General features: G+C 29.6%; 3 protein-coding genes across 7 annotated transcripts; 2 read left to right on the top strand and 1 right to left on the bottom strand.

The window, feature by feature from the left end:
• The first annotated feature begins 334 nt into the window (after positions 1-334).
• LOC118645036 (delta(14)-sterol reductase LBR-like) lies at positions 335-7409 on the top strand. Of its 4 annotated transcripts, none has more exons than XM_036285311.1 (7): positions 335-455; positions 729-1480; positions 1553-1627; positions 1731-2199; positions 3280-3426; positions 4810-4976; positions 5056-7409. In XM_036285311.1, exons 2-7 carry the CDS (start codon positions 809-811, stop codon positions 5113-5115), a joined length of 1590 nt encoding a protein of 529 aa, XP_036141204.1. In that variant the 5' UTR covers positions 335-455; positions 729-808; the 3' UTR covers positions 5116-7409. The 4 variants fall into 4 exon arrangements, 3 of the variants coding, with proteins under 3 accessions (XP_036141204.1, XP_036141191.1, XP_036141197.1); XR_004962809.1 differs by lacking the exon at positions 335-455 and having other exon boundaries at positions 462-1480; positions 5056-5353; positions 5464-7409; XM_036285298.1 differs by lacking the exon at positions 335-455 and having other exon boundaries at positions 462-1480.
• On the top strand, positions 6453-7824 carry LOC118645040. Of its 2 annotated transcripts, XM_036285314.1 has the most exons (4): positions 6453-6540; positions 6637-6870; positions 7264-7342; positions 7461-7824. In XM_036285314.1, the coding sequence occupies exons 1-4, from the start codon at positions 6516-6518 to the stop codon at positions 7480-7482; spliced, it is 360 nt and encodes a 119-aa protein (XP_036141207.1). In that variant the 5' UTR covers positions 6453-6515; the 3' UTR covers positions 7483-7824. The 2 variants fall into 2 exon arrangements, with proteins under 2 accessions (XP_036141207.1, XP_036141205.1); XM_036285312.1 differs by having other exon boundaries at positions 6492-6870.
• Positions 7825-9831: 2007 nt separating this feature from the next.
• Positions 9832-11232, bottom strand: LOC118645047. Its single transcript, XM_036285325.1, has 2 exons — positions 10834-11232; positions 9832-10441 (listed from the first exon to the last, which is right to left on the bottom strand). The coding sequence occupies exons 1-2, from the start codon at positions 11186-11188 to the stop codon at positions 10317-10319; spliced, it is 480 nt and encodes a 159-aa protein (XP_036141218.1). The 5' UTR covers positions 11189-11232; the 3' UTR covers positions 9832-10316.
• Positions 11233-21172: the final 9940 nt, after the last annotated feature.

The following is a 21172-nucleotide window of genomic DNA, read 5'->3' on the forward strand; positions in this document are numbered from 1 at the left end:
GATCACCAATCGCGAGATCATTCTGATAGAACTCTTTCAAAGATTCCGTCGAAACGGTTCTGTGATTGGTGATCCGCTCGTTCCGCTTCCGCATAATCCGCTTCATGGGATCGCACCCTGAGGGTGCAGTCCCATGGAGCGGATTATGCGGAAGCAGAACGAGCGGATCATCAATCGCGGGATCATTCTGATAGAACTCTTTCAAAGATTCCGTCGAAACGGTTCTGTGATTGGTGATCCGTTCGTTCCGCTTCCGCATAATTCGCTTCATGGGACCGCACCCTGAGCGTCAAGCTTCAGCGTGAAAAGGCACCTTTAAGCGACGAGCGACGAGGACGAGCCATATTTGAAAGTTCTGCTTTTTCTAACATGATGATGAAATGGTCGAAAATGCTGAACTCTCAAACGTAGGATTAAAATATATTCATTAAGAAAATGAAAAAATGTAACAATCAGTAAGTACATGTTTCAGATATTGTGGCTGCATTCCGTTTCACGTATGATGCGCATAATGCATTGTTTATCTTTGTTTAACATCAGACAAACAACAAAGATGAATGATTATGCGCATTATGCGTGAAACGGAACGCAGATTGTGTTATGTATGTTTTTGAAACATCTTATTTATAAAAGAACAATAAGATTTTGTACTGGGAAATCTCCAACCACGTTTAGGAAATTACCCATTCGTAACACGCGTCTTGCTAAAATATTTTTATCCCGCATAGACGTTGAAGACAAAGCGAGTAATCATAAAAAAAGCGATGCAAAGGCACTGGAAAATTCAACTGAATCATTGCTTCTGCAAATGTGTATGAAGAGAGAAATTATGTTGGTAACACATGGACCGACGCTTCTGAAGACTGAGCAGGAACATAAATCTGTAACGAGAAGCATCGACAGAGCTGTCTCGCTCTCACGGGAGAGAAAAAATTACATACAAGATTATCCTCTGGGTGAAAAAGGAAGAGAATGTTCCATGCAAAGAGATTTGACAAAACCCTTGCAAGAAGATGAGACAGATGTGAAACGTGAAAAAGAGATAAATAGAGTTGACAAATCACAAGAATGGGGTAAATGGATCGGGACATGTCTTCTCATATTTATATTACCGTTGTCTGTAATCTTACCACAATTCTTGTGCTCGAAAGGACAATGCAAAACTGCACTTGTAAAACTTTCTATTGATTGGAAGTCTTATATAAATTTATATTCATTATCCTATGTTGCATTTTTAATATTATTGACTTGTACATCGATTATACCAATTGGGAAAACCATAGACGGACAGCAAAGTAAAACCAGAAGACTTCAGTATTGTGTAAATGGCTATTTGAGCACTATAGTGATGCTAATTGGACTTGGTTTATATATATATATGAATATATCAGTTAGCAATTACATCATCAATAATATTGTACAATTTTCAATCAGTAGCTGGATTGTGGGAACGATTTTAGCTGTGGAATTATACATTAAGGTAGGAAAAGTTTCAGTGATCAACCTGAATATATATGTGTCAACCAACAATAAGATAAATAATTTTTGGCAGGGCAGAGAAATTAATCCGCGAATTGGCACTTTGGACATTAAACTGCTGTTAATAAGAGCTTCTCTCATTGGCATGGTAATTATTACTTTATTTTTATTTTTATTTTCGCCACAAGTGTGGATTGTACAGTATGGAATAAAATAATTAAAAATTGAATGTTATAACTTTTATTTTGCAGTTGATTGTAAATATAGCCATTGCTATTAAAGCTGTTGACGACGTAAAAAGTTCAAATATTGAGGAACTTGATATAGCTACATTGTTAGTTGTCTTGCTGCAGCTATTCTATGTTATACATGGACTAATATACGAAGCTTTTATCTTTACTTCTTTTACAATAATGTACAAAGAAACTGGATACATGACGACATGCATTAGTCACTTACTATACTCATTCTTAACGACTCTCACCGCAAAATACATATTGTACCATAAGCTGAAATTTAATTATTTTACTGGTACATTTGTTTTGAGCTTCGTAATAGGATATGCTTTGTATAGGATTAATAATTGCATAAAGATGAATTCAGAAAGAATCCAGTTTTGCCGACAGTACCTTATTTGGAAACTATTTTTATCATGTCATCCAGGTATGATGCCACAAGTTGTGCTGACACGTTGTAAGATACAAGAAGAAAAACATAAAGGTAAGATTGTTATTGTTAATTTTATACAATATACAGGATTTTTTATTTTTTACTATACATGGCGTTATTCCTAATCAGACAATAAGTTAAAAAGTTCTTATTTATTACTATAATACTTAATGTGATACATAAAGTAGTATATAATTGTGCTGTGTTGTGTTTAATAGTGTGTGATAATCTAGCAGTAGAAAACTTGCACGCATTACCAAACAATTCATTGAAGTATACCCAGCTAAAGAATAGGCCGCTGATTGAATTAATTTTTCAATTTTTAATAATTATTTTGCTTTACTAATTTGTTAAGCATTATAGAAATAAATAATTAAGAACTCAATGAATTTACTTTTCGACAAAACAATAACATTATATAGTCAGTGAAGGTAATTTAAAAAAAAAACATGTATATATAGCAATAAAATTATTTATTTATGTATTTATGATAATTTTCTAAAAATAAATTTTTAGAAAAAAATAAAAGTATCCAGAATTTAACTATTAGATATATACATATATATAAATATGTACAAATAACTATATATGTGAATTATTATTTATCATATATTAAGATTATTGAAACACTTAATTATACCTTTCACAAAGTTATGTGTACGTGTGTGCGCGCGCGCGTGTGTGCGTGTGGGATATGGAATATTAATTATTTCATAATATTAAAAATTTCGAAAGTAATTGAGAAAGTAAAAATATTGTTAGATTCAATTTTTTAAATTATCTATTTGTAAATATTGTCAATATTTTATGTTCTGGAATATCAGGTAAAAATTAAAAAAAGTGACTGCAATTTCGCTTTATTATTGTACAAATATTTCTTAGTATACTTAATATAGCAAGATTTTTAAATTTTTAATGTATACAAAATGAATTTGTTTTATCTATTAACACAACTTTAGCTTTGCTTAGTTTACGCTACAAAGTTCATTTTATTAATGTGTAAAATGAATACTAATTTACATTGTTTATTGTCATTTCTGTTCGCAATATTAATTACAATATTTTAATTGATATATAAAATAAATTTTAGTGACAATAATGTATGTATGTAATATTTTTTTACATTTTTAGATAACATTTGTTCTTTATCTGGAAACACAAATATTTACTCTAACTTTAATAATTTAAGTATTTTGCCAACAGTAAATGATTTGATTGAAAAAAAAGTAAATAATTGTTTTATGGATTCCAGTGAATTTTCGGATTTATTAAATACAGGTAATCCTTTTACTTTGTAGAAATGATAAATAGTATAACTGGATTCTGTATTTGTTATTTTTAAATTTAGTTAGTGCTTACTCATTATTTATTACTTGTTAGTTAGCCCCATCACACATAAAATTTTATAACGACGTAATTGTACGAAAATCGGGAGCGCCCTGATTGACCACGTTGCAATTGACCACAACCATTTACAGCAATGAATGCTTAGAGTTTTTCCGTTAGACTGCCAATTAGAAAAGCGGTGATCAATTGGGACGTGGTCAGTCGGGGTGCTTCCGGAAAGGCTGCGGTTCACTTGATGCTACAAATGCTTCGAAGTGTTTGACTGACCAATCGAAACAAAGATTTTTACGAATTGACCAATCAAAGAATGCTTCGAAACGTTTGTAGCGTCAAGTGGACCGTAGCTAAAATCGATGGTAAAACTGCATAATAGGGCCCTATACGAAAAATCAATTGAAAGGTAGTAGATCGTAGATCTATTTTTGGTCTCTGAATCCAAAACTGTTGTTAGAATTAGGGGGTGCTTGTATTTTTTAAGATATCGTCATGTAAACAACAAAAAACAGTAAATATTGTGTTTAACAAAGTACAATATACGCACACACACACACATACACAATATATATTCTCAGAAAACGCGGTGTGTTGTATTTTGTTAAACACAATATTTACTGTTTTTTGTTATTTTCATGATAATATATTAAAAAATGCAAGTGACCCTCTAATTCTAACAACAGTTTTGGATTCAACGACCAAAAATACATAAGATCTACTACTTTTCAAATAATTTCTCGTATAGGCTCCTATTATGCAGTTTTACAAAATCGATCAATTCTAATCAAGTATATACGGCTCTCTGAAAGCTTACGCTTACGTCTTGCGTCCTTATAGAAGTTAATGCGATGGTCCTTACTAATTAATTACTCAATTTTTATATATTACGTCATATATTTTATATATTATATATTATTTCATCGTAAAAATTAAAGAAGAAGCATGTAGTACTTTCTATTAATTTCTTAAATAAGGTTGTTTATATTGCTTCATTCTTGAATTCCTCGAAATTTGCTAGGAAACTGTTTTTCAGCATTACTATCAAATATTGAATTAAAAGTACATTTATTACATGTAGTAAATAATAAATACATATATATATTTATTTATTAGATGTCATAAATGTATTTTTTAATTTAATATTGGATAGTAATGCCGAAAAAGTCTCCTAGCAAATTTCGAGGTGTTTAAGAAACAAGTAATATAAACAACCTTATTCAAGAAATTAATAGAAGGTACTACATGCTTCTTCTTTAATTTTTATAATGATCGTTTAGTGTTATTTGTACTTATTATTTAATATCTCTTTCTGGTAAATAGAAAAAGCTATTGAAAGTGATCCTGATTATGTGCAAGGTGAATATTCATCAGTTACGAGTGATTCTGAAGAAACAGAGGGATCAGAACATGAGAATTGCGATAAATATAAAAAGCACTTTTCTAGTACGCATAATAATGATTCGACGGGCATATCTTCAGGTATGGATGTCAGTAACATTTTGGGCAATAAATATATATAGTACCTTTTTAGTACGTGTAATAATGATTCGACGGGTATATCTTCAGGTATGGATGTTAGCAACATTGTGGGCGAATGTGAAACTCGACAAGACAAGCAATCGATAGTACCGACAAAACGTGCTGGCACAAAAAAATATATGTGCGTCTTCTGTCGTAAAATGCAAGCGAAGATTGTTCGACATTTCGAAATTGTTCATTCTAAAGAACCGGATGTTCAAAAATTCAAATATTTACCTAAAGGTTCAATGGAAAAAAGAAATATTATCGACACGTTAAGAAAAAGAGGAAATTTTCAATTTAACATTGAGAAACAGTATGAAGGACATGGTTTTATTCCATGCAGGTGAGCAAGAGAAAATCACCCTCAAATTCTTAAAAATTACCTAGCTTGTGGGAATCACAAGGGTCATTATTTAAAATCGACAATAAGACATTATTTCAAAAAATGTACAGGTCAAATAGGAGAAAGAAGTCGTACTGTTAAAGTAATGGGTCAGAGATTAGAGGGCAAATGTCTTAAAGAAGCTGATGAGAGAGTACGGCGACTAATATTACCAGCAATGAGAAACGATGACGTCACGTGGAATATTCGTTACGATACTTTATTAATACTACATGCGTATTTTCAGTGCAAAAAATATAGGCACTCATCACATCATTTACAAATGATTCGATCTCGATTGTAGCTTGTAAGACGTTTATTGATAGCGATGAGAAATATTAATAATATAAAGTCTTTGATTTCTATTTACGATCCAAAATATTACGATACATTCTTAGATGCCATAAATATTGTTGCACAATATAACGAAGAAACAGATATCTATGAAAAGCCTGCTGTTGCATCTAATCTTGGTACCTACGTGAAGCATACTGGCGAACTTTTAATAACAAAATGCATAAAGGAACACGATGACAATACAAAAACAAATCCAGAAAATTTTCCAAAATCGTTTGTCGATTATGGAACTAGTGTCAATAAAACAGTAATCGAATCTCAAACTCAATTTAAAAGACAAAAAATTGTGAAACTTCCTGCAATAGAAGACGTACGAAAATTGCGGAATCATGTATAGAAAATGCAAAAGGAATCGTACAATAGTTTGAAAAATTCTGGTAAAAATGAATTTTTATTTTCTGCATGGATTTCTCTTGGAGAAGCTACTTTAACATCAATACAATTATTTAATCGTCGTCAGCCAGGAAAAACGGAGCGAATATTGATTTCTGATTTTAACAATTATGAAAGAATTAATGAAAACGTTGAAACGTTCAGTGGATTATATAAAGAACAAAAAGATTTGGCACGAAAATATGTGCGATTTTATATACGCGGAAAGTTAGAAAAAACTGTTTCTATGATATTAGATGAACTTAATTTGGAATATGCTCAAACATTTTTACAATTAAGAAGTAAAACCAGAGTACCCTCGAAAAATCCTTATTTATTTGGTATTCCAGGACATGACAAAAATGTTAATAAATGATTAGATGCATATCGAGCCATGACATATTTTGCTAAAGAATACGGTACTGAATTTTCTAATACATTAACTAGCACTACACTCAGGAAACACATTGCTACTATTAGAATTACTTTTAATTTAACAGATACTCAAATTACAGATCTGACTAATTTTATGGACTATCATGAAAAAATCCCCAAGGAAATATACAGAAAATCAGTAGTGGTTGAAGATATTACAGCAGTCTCACAACTTCTAGAAGCCACACAAAGCATTAGAGATTCAGCGAATAATTTAATTGAAGAAGGCGACAGTGAGATTGAATATGAAAATAAAGACAGCACAAGTGATGAAATATTTGAAGAAACTAATTCTTTGCAACAATCGAGTGATAGTAAGTAGAAAATTTATTTCCAAAATATCCTAAATATTGAAGATAATTACTGACGCAATATTAGTGCGCAGGTACACTAATAAATTTATGTAAAATTATATGTATTATGGTGAATAATTTTTGAGGCACACTGTAATAGGTATAAAATTTTCATGTTTTTATAATTTTTTATATAAATTTTGCAATTATTTATTAATTTGTTTTTTTACACTTGTGCATACACCGTAAACAAATTTATTACAAATTAAACTATTGCAAACATTGCAAAATGTTGGAAGACTTTTCGACTCAGACTTAATTTAGTCCGCTTTACATGCATATAAGCGTTGTTAATAATTATCAGACGTTTTACATAAACTGTTATTTTATTAATTTAACGGTTTTGTAATACAGATTCATTGTTAACGCCAGTGTATAAAAAACGTACAAAAATGGAAATGACAGCGATACGTAAAAAAACATTGATCAAAAGGTAAGAATAAATGTATACCCAATCAGTTGATAATGTTTGATATTAAATAATTATAAAGAAAAAAAAATATATATATATATATGTATTGTAGAAGTGTGTTTTATTTTTTTATATGCAGGCGCATTTGCGGTCTTTATTAAGCGAATAAATTGGACACAAGAGAAGACAGCTGTATTAGAAGCATTTAGAAAACAAGTACAAACCGATACACTTATAACTGGAAAAGAAATGCAGAATCTTATATCTTCTATAAACACCATGTTTGCCTAAACGAACAGTTCTTCAAATGAGAACGTGGTTACACGCCCAAAAAAGGGAATTAAATAATTTTTAAATTTAACTGGCATAAAAATTGTCGTGTTTTTTTTTACATATTGAAAGATAATGTCATGGGTAGACATGTTGTGTAATATGTACATAACTTTTATAAAGACTTTATAAAATAACTTTATGTAGACTTTATATATTCAAATACAGAGTAATTATGAACAACTTAAGTTATTTTAATACCTTATTTCTCATTCAATTATGTTATTTAATTCTAATATGACTTATTTGTTAAATGCATGAAATAAAATACAATTTAAAATAAAAAGTAATGTCACGAGTAATATTAAAACTTTAGTTTGTATTTTAACATAAAAAGTAAAATTAGTTTTAATAACAATAATTGTGATAATTATAGCTTTTATGTTGTTCCAAAATTAAATATTGCAATTGAGGGCATTCAATCATGTCATTCAATTGTAACATGATTTAGTAAGAAGAAATAGTTAATAATATGAAAAATAATTACGGCTTGAGTGTAAAACATAGGCAGGGATAGCGCGACTCATCATCAGATTGCGGGCGCTTACGATCAATTGATACGATCACATATCAGTTACAAAAGATATTAATGTATTTACATACACACGCACACGCGCGTGCACACACACTAGCTTATTTATTATTGTCAAAATATTAAATAGATTTTTTAAAAAAGGAATATTTTTGTGAAACGTATGCCTGAGGACATTTTCATTGAACAATTGTACAATATGTAGACCAAATGTCATTAGACGTAATTGTATTATATCATGTAACAATATTGGTCCGTATAATAATCTAAACAAACCGTATCTATGTATGTCTTCATATTAAACTTCCTCAGTCCATTGTTATACATATATATATATGTCCTCGAAATAGACCATATATGTTAGGTCATAGTTTTTGGAAAAAACGATTAGATAATTATTAAAAACATCTGTATTGATTAAGCAGTGTTAACTGCATCTAAATATATGCACGTAGGTCTTTTTTAATGTCCTAAAATTATACAAAAAACATTTAAGCCACATAATCTACACATACTATATAACCTATATTTATAATATAAGACCTACATACATGTACATATCTTATTCATGACCTAACATATATGGTCTATTATATATATTTAGATGCACAGTTAATACTGCTTAATCAATATAGATATTTTTAGTACTAATCGTTTTTTCTGAAAAGTATGACCTAACTTACATGGTCTATTTCGAGGGCAAATACATCCCCGCAAACACAAAGTTACATGTAACGTGCTTGTTAGTTGTAATTTCCCACCCAATTAATATAATTGCAATATAACACACGTGTTATATTACAATTACATTGTTGAGTGGGAAATTACAACTAACAAGTACGTTACATGTAACTTGATGTTTGGTGGGATATATGTATAATAATAGACTGATTGGTTAATACAAAGACATATACACGCGTTTTATGTATGGATTATTACAAGGACTAATATTGTTACATGATTTAATACAATTACGTCTAATATTTGATCTACATATTGTACAATTGTTCAACGAAAATATCCTCAGGCATACGTTTCACAAAAATTATACACGCGTATATAATGTATAGATTAATAAAGTAATCTATTTCCTTTTTTAAAACATCTATTTGATATTTTGACAACAATAATAAATAAATAAGCTAGTGTGCGCGCGTATGTGTGCGTGTAACCCATTAATATCTTTTGTAACTGATGTGTGATTAATTGATTGTATAAAGCGCCCGCATTTGATGATGAGTCGCGTCACACCTGTCTGTCTTATGCCCAGCCTATGTTTTATACTCCGTAATTATTTTTCATATTATTAACTATTTCTCTTATCTATTATATTTCAAACATTAAGCTTCTTTTTGGTGAAAATTTTCGTAACGAATAAGTCATGTTAGAATTGAATGACATGATTGAATAAGAAGGTTTAATAAGTATTAAAATAACTTAAGTTGTTCATAATTACTCTGTATTTGAATACATAAAGTCTACATAAAATCATTTTATAAAGTGTTTATAAAAAATTTGTGTCTATATTACACAACGTGTCTACCCATGACATCTTTTAATAAGTAAAAAAAAAACATTTATGACGATTTTTATGCTAGTTGAATTTAAAAATTATTTAATTTCCTTTTTTGCGCGTGTAACCACGTTCTCATTTGAGGAACTGTTCGTTTAGACAAACATGGTGTAGAAGATATAAGATTCTGCATTTCTTTTCCAGTTATAAGTGTATCAGTTTGTACTTGTTTTTTAAATGCTTCTAATACAGCTGTCTTCTCCTCTTGTGTCCAATTTATTCGCTTAATAGGGACCGCAAATGCGTCTGCGTATGTAAAAGTAAAACACACTTCTACAATACATATATATAATATCTTTTTCTTTATAATTATTCAATATACAGATAACCAAATCTGCAAGAGCAGAATCCCACACAGCAAATCTATAGCCTACTGTGTCCGCATTAAACTTGTGTTTTGTACAGAATCTGCTGGACAAAATCTGAGAGCATATTGGCGGCAGAAAAAGAGTAGATCAGTCGAATGCAGTCTCTGCCCACAGAACACGAGCTTAATGCGGACACAGTAGGCTATGGATTTGCTGTGGGATTCTGCTTTTGCAGGTTTGGTTATCTGGGTATCAAACAACATTATCAACTGATTGATTGAATATACATTCATTCTTACCTTTTGATCTGCGTTTTTTCTGTATCGCTGTCATTTCCGTTTTTGTACGTTTTTTATATACTGGCGTTGACACTGAATCTGTATTACAAAACCGTTAAATTAATAAAATAACAGTTTATGCAAAACGTCTGATAATTATTAACAACGTTTATATACATGTAAAACGGACTAAATTAAGTCTGAGTCGAAAGGTCTTCCAACATTTTGCAATGTTTGTAATAGTTTAATTTGTAATAAATTTGTTTACGGTGTATGCACAAGTGTAAAAAAACAAATTAATAAATAATTGCAAAATTTATATACAAAATTATAAAAACGTGAAATTTTATATCTATTACAGTGTGCCTCAAAAATTATTCACTATAATACATATAATTTTACATAAATTTATTAGTGTACCTGCGCACTAATATTGCGTCAATAATTATCTTCAATATTTAGGATATTATGGAAATAAATTTTTTACTTACTGTCGCTCGATTGTTGCAAAGAATTAGTTTCTTCAAATATTTCATCATTTGTGCTGTCTTTATTTTCATATTCAATCTCACTGTCGCTTTCTTCAATTAAATTATTCGCTGAATCTCTAATGCCTTGTGCAGCTTCTAGAAGTTGTGAAACTTCTGTAATATCTTTAACCACTACTGGTTTTCTATATATTTCCTTGTGTATTTTTTCATGATGGCCCATAAAATTAGCTAGATCTGTAATCTGAGTATCCGTTAAATTAAGAGTAATTCCCATAGTAGCAATATGTTTCCTGAGTGTAGTGCTAGTTAATGTATTAGGAAATTCAGTTCCGCATTCTTTAGCAAAATGTGTCATGGCTCGATATGCATCTAAACATTTATTAACAGTTTTATCATGTCCTGGAATACCAAATAAATAAGGATTTTTTGAGGATACTCTGGCTTTACTTCTTAATTGTAAAAATGTTTGAGCACATTCCAAATTAAGTTCATCTAATATTATAGGAACAGTTCTTCCTAACTTTCCGCGTATGCAAAATCGCACATATTTTTGTGCCAAATTTTTTTTTTCTTCAGATAATCCACTGAACGTTTCAACATTTTCATTAATTCTTTCATAATTGTTAAAATCAGAAATTAATATTCGCTCCGTTTCTCCTGGCCGACGGCGATTAAATAATTGTATTGATGTTAAAGTAGCTTCTCCAAGAGAAATCCATGCAGATAATAAAAATTCATTTTTATCAGAATTTTTCAAATTATTGTACGATTCCTTTTGCACTTTTAATACATGATTCCGCAATTTTCGTACGTCTTCTATTGCAGGAAGTTTCACAATTTTTTGTCTTTTAAATTGAGTTTGAGATTCGACTACTGTTTTATTGACACTAGCTCCATAATCGACAAATAACAATTTTAGAAAATTTTCTGCATTTGTTTTTGTATTGTCATCGTGTTCCTTTATGCATTTTGTTATTAAAAGTTCGCCAATATGCTTTACGTAGGTACCAAGATTAGATGCAACAGCAGGCTTTTCATAGATATCTGTTTCTTCGTTATATTGTGCAACAATATTTATGGCATCTAAGAATGTATCGTAATATTTTGGGTCGTAAATAGAAATCAAAGACGTTATATTATTATTAATATTTCTCATCGCTATCAATAAACGACTTACAAGCCGCAATCGGGATCGAATCATTTGTAAATGATGTGATGAGTGCCTATATTTTTTGCACTGAAAATTCGCATATAGTATTAATAAAATATCGTAACGAATATTCCGCGTGACGTCATCGTTTCTCATTGCTGGTAATATTAGTCGCCGTACTCTCTCATCAGCTTCTTTAAGACATTTGCCTTCTAATCTCCGACCCATTACTTTAACAATACGACTTTTTTCTCCTATTCGACCTGTACATTTTTTGAAATGATGTCTTATTGTCGATTTTAAATAATGACCTTTGCAATTTCCGCAAGCTAGATAATTTTTAAGTAATTTAGGACGATTTTCTCTTGCTCGCCTGCATGGAATAAAACCATGTCCTTCATACTGTTTCTCAATGTTAAATTGAAAATTTCCTCTTTTTCTTAACGTGTCGATAATATTTCTTCTTTCCATTGAACCTTTAGGTAAATATTTGAATTTTTGAACATCCGGTTCTTTAGAATGAACAATTTCGAAATGTCGAACAATCTTCGCTTGCATTTTACGACAGAAGACGCACATATATTTTTTTGTGCCAGCACGTTTTGTCGGTATTATCGATTGCTCGTCTTGTCGAGTTTCACATTCGCCCACAATGTTGCTAACATCCATACCTGAAGATATACCCGTCGAATCATTATTACACGTACTAAAAAGGTACTATATATATTTATTGCCCAAAGTGTTACTGACATCCATACCTGAAGATATGCCCGTCGAATCATTATTATGCGTACTAGAAAAGTGCTTTTTATATTTATCGCGATTCTCATGTTCTGATCCCTCTGTTTCTTCAGAATCACTCGTAACTGATGAATATTCACCTTGCACATAATCAGGATCACTTTCAATAGCTTTTTCTATTTACCAAGAAAAAATATTAAACAATAAGTACAAGTAACACTAAAAGATCGTTATAAAAATTATAGAGAAAACATCTAGTACCTTCTATTTCATTATTAATCTCTCGAGTAAGATTGTTTATATTGCTTGTTTTTTCAACTCCTCGAAATTTACTGGAAGTTGAAGGAGACTGTTTTTCGGTATTATTATCCAATATTGAATTAAAAGATATATCTATGACATCTAATAAATAATAAAAATATATATAATATATAAATATTGAGTAATTAATTAGTAAGGGCCATCACGCATTAACTTCTATAAGGACGCAAGACGTAACCGTAAGCTTTCAGAGAGCCGTATGTACTTGATTGGAATTGATCGATTTTCCTACACTTAGGTCGTTATGGAATTTTATGTGTGATGGGGCTAACTAAAAAGTAATAAATAATGAATAAGCACTAACTAAATTCATAGGTAACAAATATAGAATCAAATTATATTATTTACCATTTTTACAAAGTAAGATTACCTGTATTTAATAAATCGGAAAATTGACTGGAATTCATAAAACAATTATTTACTTCTTTTTCAATCAAATCGTTTACTGTTGGCGAAATACTTAAATTATTAACGTCAGAGTCAATATTTGTGTTTTCAGAGAAAGAGCAATTGTTATCTGAAATGTAGAAAAATATTATACATACATTATTGTCAGTAAAATTTATTTTATATATTAATTGAAATATCGTAATTGGTATTGTAATTAATATTGCAAATAGAAATGACAATATAAACAATGTAAATTGTAGTAATGATTTTACACATTAATAAAATTAGCTTTATAGCATAAACTCAGCAAAGCTAAAGTAATGTTAATAGTTAAAACAAATTTATTTTTGTTATTATTTGTAAGCTAAAATTTGAAAGCTAAACTAGGACTATATTAATTTTTACATGTAGCAAACCTTTAATACCATCAGTACCCGGTTTTTCTTTTATAATTTTTGGTTTTTTTATTATTTCAATGTTAGTAATCTTACACCTGAAAATAAAAGTGTTTAATATACATTAGATGTAATATTTTATGAATACGAAAATATGCGAGGAATACCCACCTATTTGTTGTCATTGCAGAGAGAGTTGGATCTAACCCTTTATTTTCATAATTGTCTACAATAAATATATTTCCATATTACCACATATTTTATTATGTAAATTATTAATATATACGTTTCATGTAAAACACTGTTAAAGAAGAACACATTCAATGAAATAAAATAATAGCATATATTTTTATGTAACATTTTGTGTAACAATTTTTTTATAATTATATAATTAAAAATAAAAGGAATCCAAAACTACTTTATTTTTATAATTAGTTATTTTTGTTATTTTAGACATTAAATTATCTGGCACTTTTAATTAAATTACTGATACTTTTAATAATTTTCCATAATTTATGAAATCAAAAATGTAGTTACTATTTCAATAATTTATACGTAAATATAATTTTGTAGCTACTTTTAGCTGCTGTATCTCTAACAAAGTAGAGAATTATTATTGAGCTAAATATTTCCAAAAATGTAATAGTACCAGATATTTTTATGTCTAAAGTATCAAAAATAACTGATTATGAAAATAAAGTAGTTTTGAATTTCTTTCATTATTAATTATTTAATTATAAAAAAATTGTTACACAAAATAATACATAAAAATATATGCTATTATTTTATTTCGTTGAATGTGTTCTTCTTAATAGTGTCTTATATGAAACGTATATATTAATAATTATAAATATTTATAAATAAATAATTTAAAAAATAGAAATTAACAATATTTTTACTTTTTCAATTAATTACTTTTGAAATTTTAAATATTATGGAATAATTAATATTCCACATCCTACACACACACACACACACACACACACACACACACACACACACACACACGCGCGCGCGCGCGCGCGCGCCCACATGCACCCATGCACGTACACACATTTTTTTGTCAAAGATATAATTAAATTTTACAATAATTATAAGTCTAATAATATGTTAAATAATTAATTAGTTTTATTTTATATTTTTGACTTTATTTTTTGGTAGTGTGCGTGAGTTTTCTACTGTTAGATTGCCACACACACTACTCAACACAACAGCACTTATATACTATTTTATGTACTATATTGAGTATTATAGTAATAAATGAGAACTTTTTAACTTATTTTCTGATTAGGAATAACGCTGTGTATAGTAAAAAATACATCCTGTATATAAAATTAATTAACAATAACAATCTTACCCTTGTGTTTTTTTTCTTCTATCTTGTAACGTTTCAGCACAACTTGTGGCATCATATCTAGATGACATAATGAAAATATGAAGATAGATTTTTTATTTCACTTACAAAATCTTATTGTTCTTTTATAAATAAGATGTTTCGAAAATATACACACAATATAATCTGTAAAATATATACTCACTGCTTGGTACATTTTTTCGTTTCCTTAATGAATACATTTTAATCTTAAGACTGAAATATATCAGTGGTATATATTTAGTAATTACTAAAGGATTTATATAAATATGGGTAAATGTGAATGAATATATCACTGATACAAATTTCGATGAACAGTGCAGAATAAAATTGCAATTGTTGCTTAAAGTACCAAAATACAGAATTGTTACTTTCAATTGTTCACGCTTGTGTCCACGATATTAAATCTCGTATCCACAACGCCAGAATTTGCCCAAGATCTCAAATTCGAGAAATGTAGAGCCAATCAATTTACTTTTACGGAAAAATAACAACGTTATTGGTTACACGTTCCTCGAATCGCAGTCTAATGTAGATTAAAGCCGGATTTATAAAAGCAATAATCATATGTTAGATGCCGAAACCGTAAAATTTGAACCAATCGCGTTGCTCGATTCTACTATATATAACCATTGGGCGCGTTCAGCAGATGGAGCAAATCAGTAAGCATTTAGTGATTCTTTAATATGATTGGTTTTTGCTTTTAAATCCAACGAAGAACTAAAGACAAGAGCCAATCATATTAGAGAATCACTGAACGCTTACTGATCCCGTCCGTCTGCTGAACGCGCCCCATTGACTATATTCGGCAGATTCAACAACTGAGCAACATTATTAGATTTTACGCTGAATAATGTCGTTGATTTGTTGTCTATAAGTTAAAACCAATCATGTTTAATTGCTACTTAGCTGTTGACTCTGCTGAATGCGCTCATTGTCGAAATCATACAAAATTATTGCCTCTATAAACATTCGGTTTGCTCTTTTTCGCTACACTGTTACACTGGTGTAATAAAAGCCATTGTGAGAACGTCCCAGATGCGCACAGATCGAAACGGATCGCTGAGTTAGAATTAGGGTAAATTTATAGAATTTGATTGGTGGTGTCCGTTTCGATCTGTGGACATCTGTTACTCATTCGCCGTGGCACGTACATTTCTGTAACCGTTACCGTAAGAAATTAAGCAATACCATTGGTTAATTCGGTTCGTTACGGCTGAATTGAATAATCTGATTGGTCGAAAACTTACACTTACGATTACGGAAATGTATATGCCACGGGCCTTAAATTATTAATATATATTTCTTTCACTTTAACTTATTGCATCAGTGCAGCAGTGAAGCAAAAAAAACAGGCCTAGTAAATACAATTATCGGTATTCATATGTCTATGTGTAAGGCCGAATCTACAATAGATGTAGTAAACCTTATGCCATAAGAAATTGACCAATTATAATCGAATTTGAGAAAAATAATCGAATATAATTGGTTAATTCCTTATGGCATAAGGCTTACTACACTATTGTAGATCCGGGCTAAAACCATCTTAAGTACAGTCTTAACATGCCATCAGCCAATCAGAGCCGTATTAGCATTTTAAGACATTGTTTGAAACGATCTTGAAATAAGTTTCGACTATATGAATACCGGCCGCAAATACAGTGCTTTAGGACGAAAGTCAAGACCTAATTTACATCGTGCATTTGATACGCCTATCAAATAGTAAATAATATAACTAGTGAATGTGTTTAATTATTGGCTGATCAGCTTAAATTCACTACTTGATACGCGTATCAAATGTACGATGTAAACTAGGTCATAGACCGATCTTAAGTTCAAGAATCGTCTTAAGATTATTTCACATATATGGTCTATTTCAAGGACATATATACATAAACAGTAATAGACTAATGGGTTAATATGAGGATATTTATACATTTTATGTATGGATTATTATAAGGACATATTAAAAGTATTATATGATTTAACAATTTCGTTTTCAGAATAACGTTATAGTCTGCGTATTGCACAGTTGTTTAACCCCTCAACTGCCACGGTCAAAGATCTTTGTCTTTTCGGACACGGCCCAAACTGCCGAAAAATTGAGAATCTTTGACACTGCAGTTCGTGATCTTGTAAATCCATAGCGTATCCAAAGGAATAAAAAGAGATTTTCGAGACCACGAACTTCAGTGTCAAAGATATTCAATTTTTTTGGCAGTTTGGACCATGTGCGAAAAGATCTTTTGACGCTGATAGTTAAGGGGTTAAAGAACTGTAATACGCAGTCTGTAACGTTATTCTGAAGACGTAAATGTATTAAATCATAATATTTTTACTATGACCTTATAATAATCCACACATAAAATGTAGAATGTCCTCATATTAACCCATCAGTGTATGAATATATATGCATATGTCCTTGAAATAGACCACATATGTAAAATTATAAATAGTTTTCAGATAAACGATTGAATAATTATTAAAGACATCTACATTGAGCAAATACTATTGATTGTCTCTAACTATATGTACGTATGTAGACATGTATGTCTCAAGTGGCTTAAAATTATACGTATAATTATAATTACATGTTATTGGTACAACATTATAAATGTAGACATGTATATGTCTTAAATATCTTAAAATTATATTTACAATTATACTAAAACGTTACATGTTATTGGTATAACATGTAACGTTTTTATACCAATAACATTTAAGTATAATTACACGTATAATTTCAAAACATTTAAGGCATACATGTTAACATACATACATATAATTAGAAACAATTAATAGTATATGCTTAGTATAGCTGTCTTTAATAATAATCTAATTGTTTTTCTGAAAACTTTCATAATTTCACATGTATGGTCTATTATAAGGACATATATATACATACATAGTCATACGTTGATGGGTTAATATGAGGACATTTTACATTTTATGTATGGATTATTATAAGGACATAGTAAAAATATTATATGATTTAATACATGTACGTCTTCAGAATAACGTTACAGACTGCGTATTACAGTTCTTTAACCCCTTAACTGTCAGCATCAAAGATTTTTGTCTTTTCGAACATGGCCCAAACTTCCGAAAGATTGAGAATTTTTGACACTGAAGTTCGTGATCTTGTAAATCCATAGTGTATCCAAAGGAATAAAAAAAGATTTTCGAGACCACAAACTTTAGTGTCAAAGATTTTCAATTTTGTGATCGTTTCGACCATGTCCGAAAAACCAAAAACCTTTTACGCTGACAGTTAAGGGATTGAAGAATTATATAATACGCAGACTGTAACATTATTCTGAAGACGTAACTATTACTGTATTTCATTTACATTAAACTCACATTATTCCCACTTGTAAAATCATAATTCAGTTGAATGCACATTTTTTTGCATTCTTCCAAGTGAGATTCAACTGAGTTTTTTCCCTATCATTTCAGCAATTTTGAAACTATGTGCTTTATTGAGTTTCGCATACTCACTTTAAAAGTGAGGTTATGTTTTGCGATAATTTTGTCATTAAAATAAGCGTGATCACTTGCATGTTTCTTTAAATTACTGAGTAATGACGTCACTATCTGCGTATAAAATACATTACTGAGGGACTCAGTCTCACTTTAATACAAATGGAAAGCAACATGTATTAATTTATTTAATATTTTTAATATGTCCTTATAATAATCCTTATATAAAATGTACAAATGTCCTCATATTAACCCATCAGTCTATTACCATATATGTATATGTCCTTGAAATAGACCATATATATAAAATTATAAATAGTTTTCAGAGAAACGATTGGATAATTATTAGAGACAGCTATATTCAACATATACTATTGATTGTCTCTAATTATATGTTGACATGTATGCTTTAAATATTTTGAAATTAAACATATAATTATACTGACATGTTATTGGTTTAACAATGTTACATGTTATACGAATGACATGTAAATACAATTATATATAATTTCAAGACATTTAAGACATACATGTCTACGTACATAACATTTTTATACCAATAACACGTAACTATAATTGTACGTATAATTTCAAATCATTTAAGACGTACATGTCTACATACGTACATATAATTAGAAACAATCAATATAATATTTGCTTGATATAGATGTCCTTAATAGTTATCTAATCATTTTTCTGAAAACTATTCTTAATTTCAAATATATGTCTATTTGAAGGATATATACATATACGGTAATAGACTGATGGGTTAATATGAAGACATTTGTACATTTTATATAAGGATTATTATAAGGACATGTTAAAAATATTAAATAAATTAATACGTGTTGCTTTCCATTTATATTAAAGTGAGACTGAGTCCCTCAGTAATGTATTTTATACGCAGATAGTGACATAATTACTCAGTAATTTAAGTAAGAAACAACCAAGTGAACACGCATTTTAATAACAAAATTATCGCAAAACATAACCTCACTTTTAAAGTGAGTATGCGAGACTCAGTAAAGTACATAGTTTCGAAATTGCTCCAGATTGTACTGAAAATCTGAGTTGTATCTCACTTTGGAGAATGCAAAAGGAACGTGCATTCAACAGAATTATGACTTCACAGGTGGGAATAATCTGAGTTTAGTGTAAATTATACAGTTCTTCAACCCCTTAACTGCCAGTGTAAAAGGTTTTTGTTTTTTCGCACATGGTCCAAACTGTCAAAAAATTGAATATCTTTGACACTGAAGTTTGTGGTCTCGAAAATTTCTTTTTATTCCTTTGGATACGCTATGGATTTACAAGATCACGAATTTCAGTGTCAAAGATTCTCAATCTTTTGGCAGTTTGGGCCATGTTCGAAAAGACAAAGCTCTTTGACGCTGGCAGTTACGGGATTAAAGAACTGTAATACGCAGTCTGTAACGTTATTTTGAAGACGTAAATGTATTAAATCATATAAGACTTTTACTATGTCCTTATAATAATCCATATATAAAATGTACAGTGTCCTCATATTAACCCATCAGTACATGATTATATATGTATGTCCTTGAAATAGACCATATATGTAAAATTATGAATGTTTTCAGAAAAACAATTAGGTAAATATTAAAGTCAGCTATATTGAGCATATACTATTAATTGTTCCTAATTATATGTATGTATGTATGTATGTATGTATGTATGTGTGTATGTATGTATGTTAATATGTATGCCTTAAATGTTTAGAAATCATACGTATAATTATACTTACATGTCATTGGTATAAAAACGTTACACGTTATATCAATAACATATTAGTATAATTGTATGTATAATTCTGTATAGATCTTTGTCTTTTCGGACATAGTCCAAACTGCCAAAAAATTGAGAATCTTTGACACTGAATTTTGTGGTCTGGAAAATCTTTTTTTATTCCTTCCGATACGCTCTGCATTTACAAAACCACGAACTTCAGTGTCAAATATTCTCAATTTCTGTGTAATACGCAGACTTTAACATTATTCTGACGACGTAGCTATATTAAATCATAATATTTTTAATACGTCCTTATAATAATCCATACATAAAATGTAGAAATGTCCTCATAATAACCCATCAGTATATGACTGTATATGTATATGTCCTTGAAATAGACCATATATATGAAATTATGAATAGTTTTCAGAGAAACGATTAGATAATTATTAGAGACAGCTATATTCAACATATACTATTGATCTCTAATTATATGTTGACATGTATGCTTTAAATATTTTAAAATTATACATATAATTATGCTGACATGTTATTGGTTTAACAATGTTACATGTTATACGAATAACATGTAAATACAATTATATATAATTTCAAGACGTTTGAGACATACATGTCTACATTCATAACATTATTATATCAATAACATGTAATTCTAGTTACGTATATAATTATACTTTACGTATAATTTCAAACCTTTAAGACATATATGTCTACATACAT

The sequence above is a fragment of the Monomorium pharaonis genome, chromosome 1, assembly GCF_013373865.1.
Source record: "Monomorium pharaonis isolate MP-MQ-018 chromosome 1, ASM1337386v2, whole genome shotgun sequence".
Lineage (NCBI taxonomy): Eukaryota > Metazoa > Arthropoda > Insecta > Hymenoptera > Formicidae > Monomorium > Monomorium pharaonis.

What these genes read in the sequence shown, in the direction of transcription:
- LOC118645040 (XM_036285312.1), top strand. Translation starts at nt 6,516, where the DNA reads ATGACATATTTTGCTAAAGAATACGGTACTGAATTTTCTAATACATTA. An exon ending in TTTGCAACAATCGAGTGATA is followed by an intron (nt 6,871 to 7,263) that starts GTAAGTAGAAAA and finishes TTTGTAATACAG; the next exon opens with ATTCATTGTTAACGCCAGTG. An exon ending in AAAAAAACATTGATCAAAAG is followed by an intron (nt 7,343 to 7,460) that starts GTAAGAATAAAT and finishes TTTTATATGCAG; the next exon opens with GCGCATTTGCGGTCTTTATT.
- LOC118645047 (XM_036285325.1), bottom strand. Translation starts at nt 11,188, where the DNA reads ATGACACATTTTGCTAAAGAATGCGGAACTGAATTTCCTAATACATTA. An exon ending in TTTGCAACAATCGAGCGACA is followed by an intron (nt 10,442 to 10,833) that starts GTAAGTAAAAAA and finishes TTTGTAATACAG; the next exon opens with ATTCAGTGTCAACGCCAGTA.
- LOC118645036 (XM_036285298.1), top strand. Translation starts at nt 605, where the DNA reads ATGTTTTTGAAACATCTTATTTATAAAAGAACAATAAGATTTTGTACT. An exon ending in CTGTGGAATTATACATTAAG is followed by an intron (nt 1,481 to 1,552) that starts GTAGGAAAAGTT and finishes AATTTTTGGCAG; the next exon opens with GGCAGAGAAATTAATCCGCG. An exon ending in TTCGGATTTATTAAATACAG is followed by an intron (nt 3,427 to 4,809) that starts GTAATCCTTTTA and finishes TCTGGTAAATAG; the next exon opens with AAAAAGCTATTGAAAGTGAT.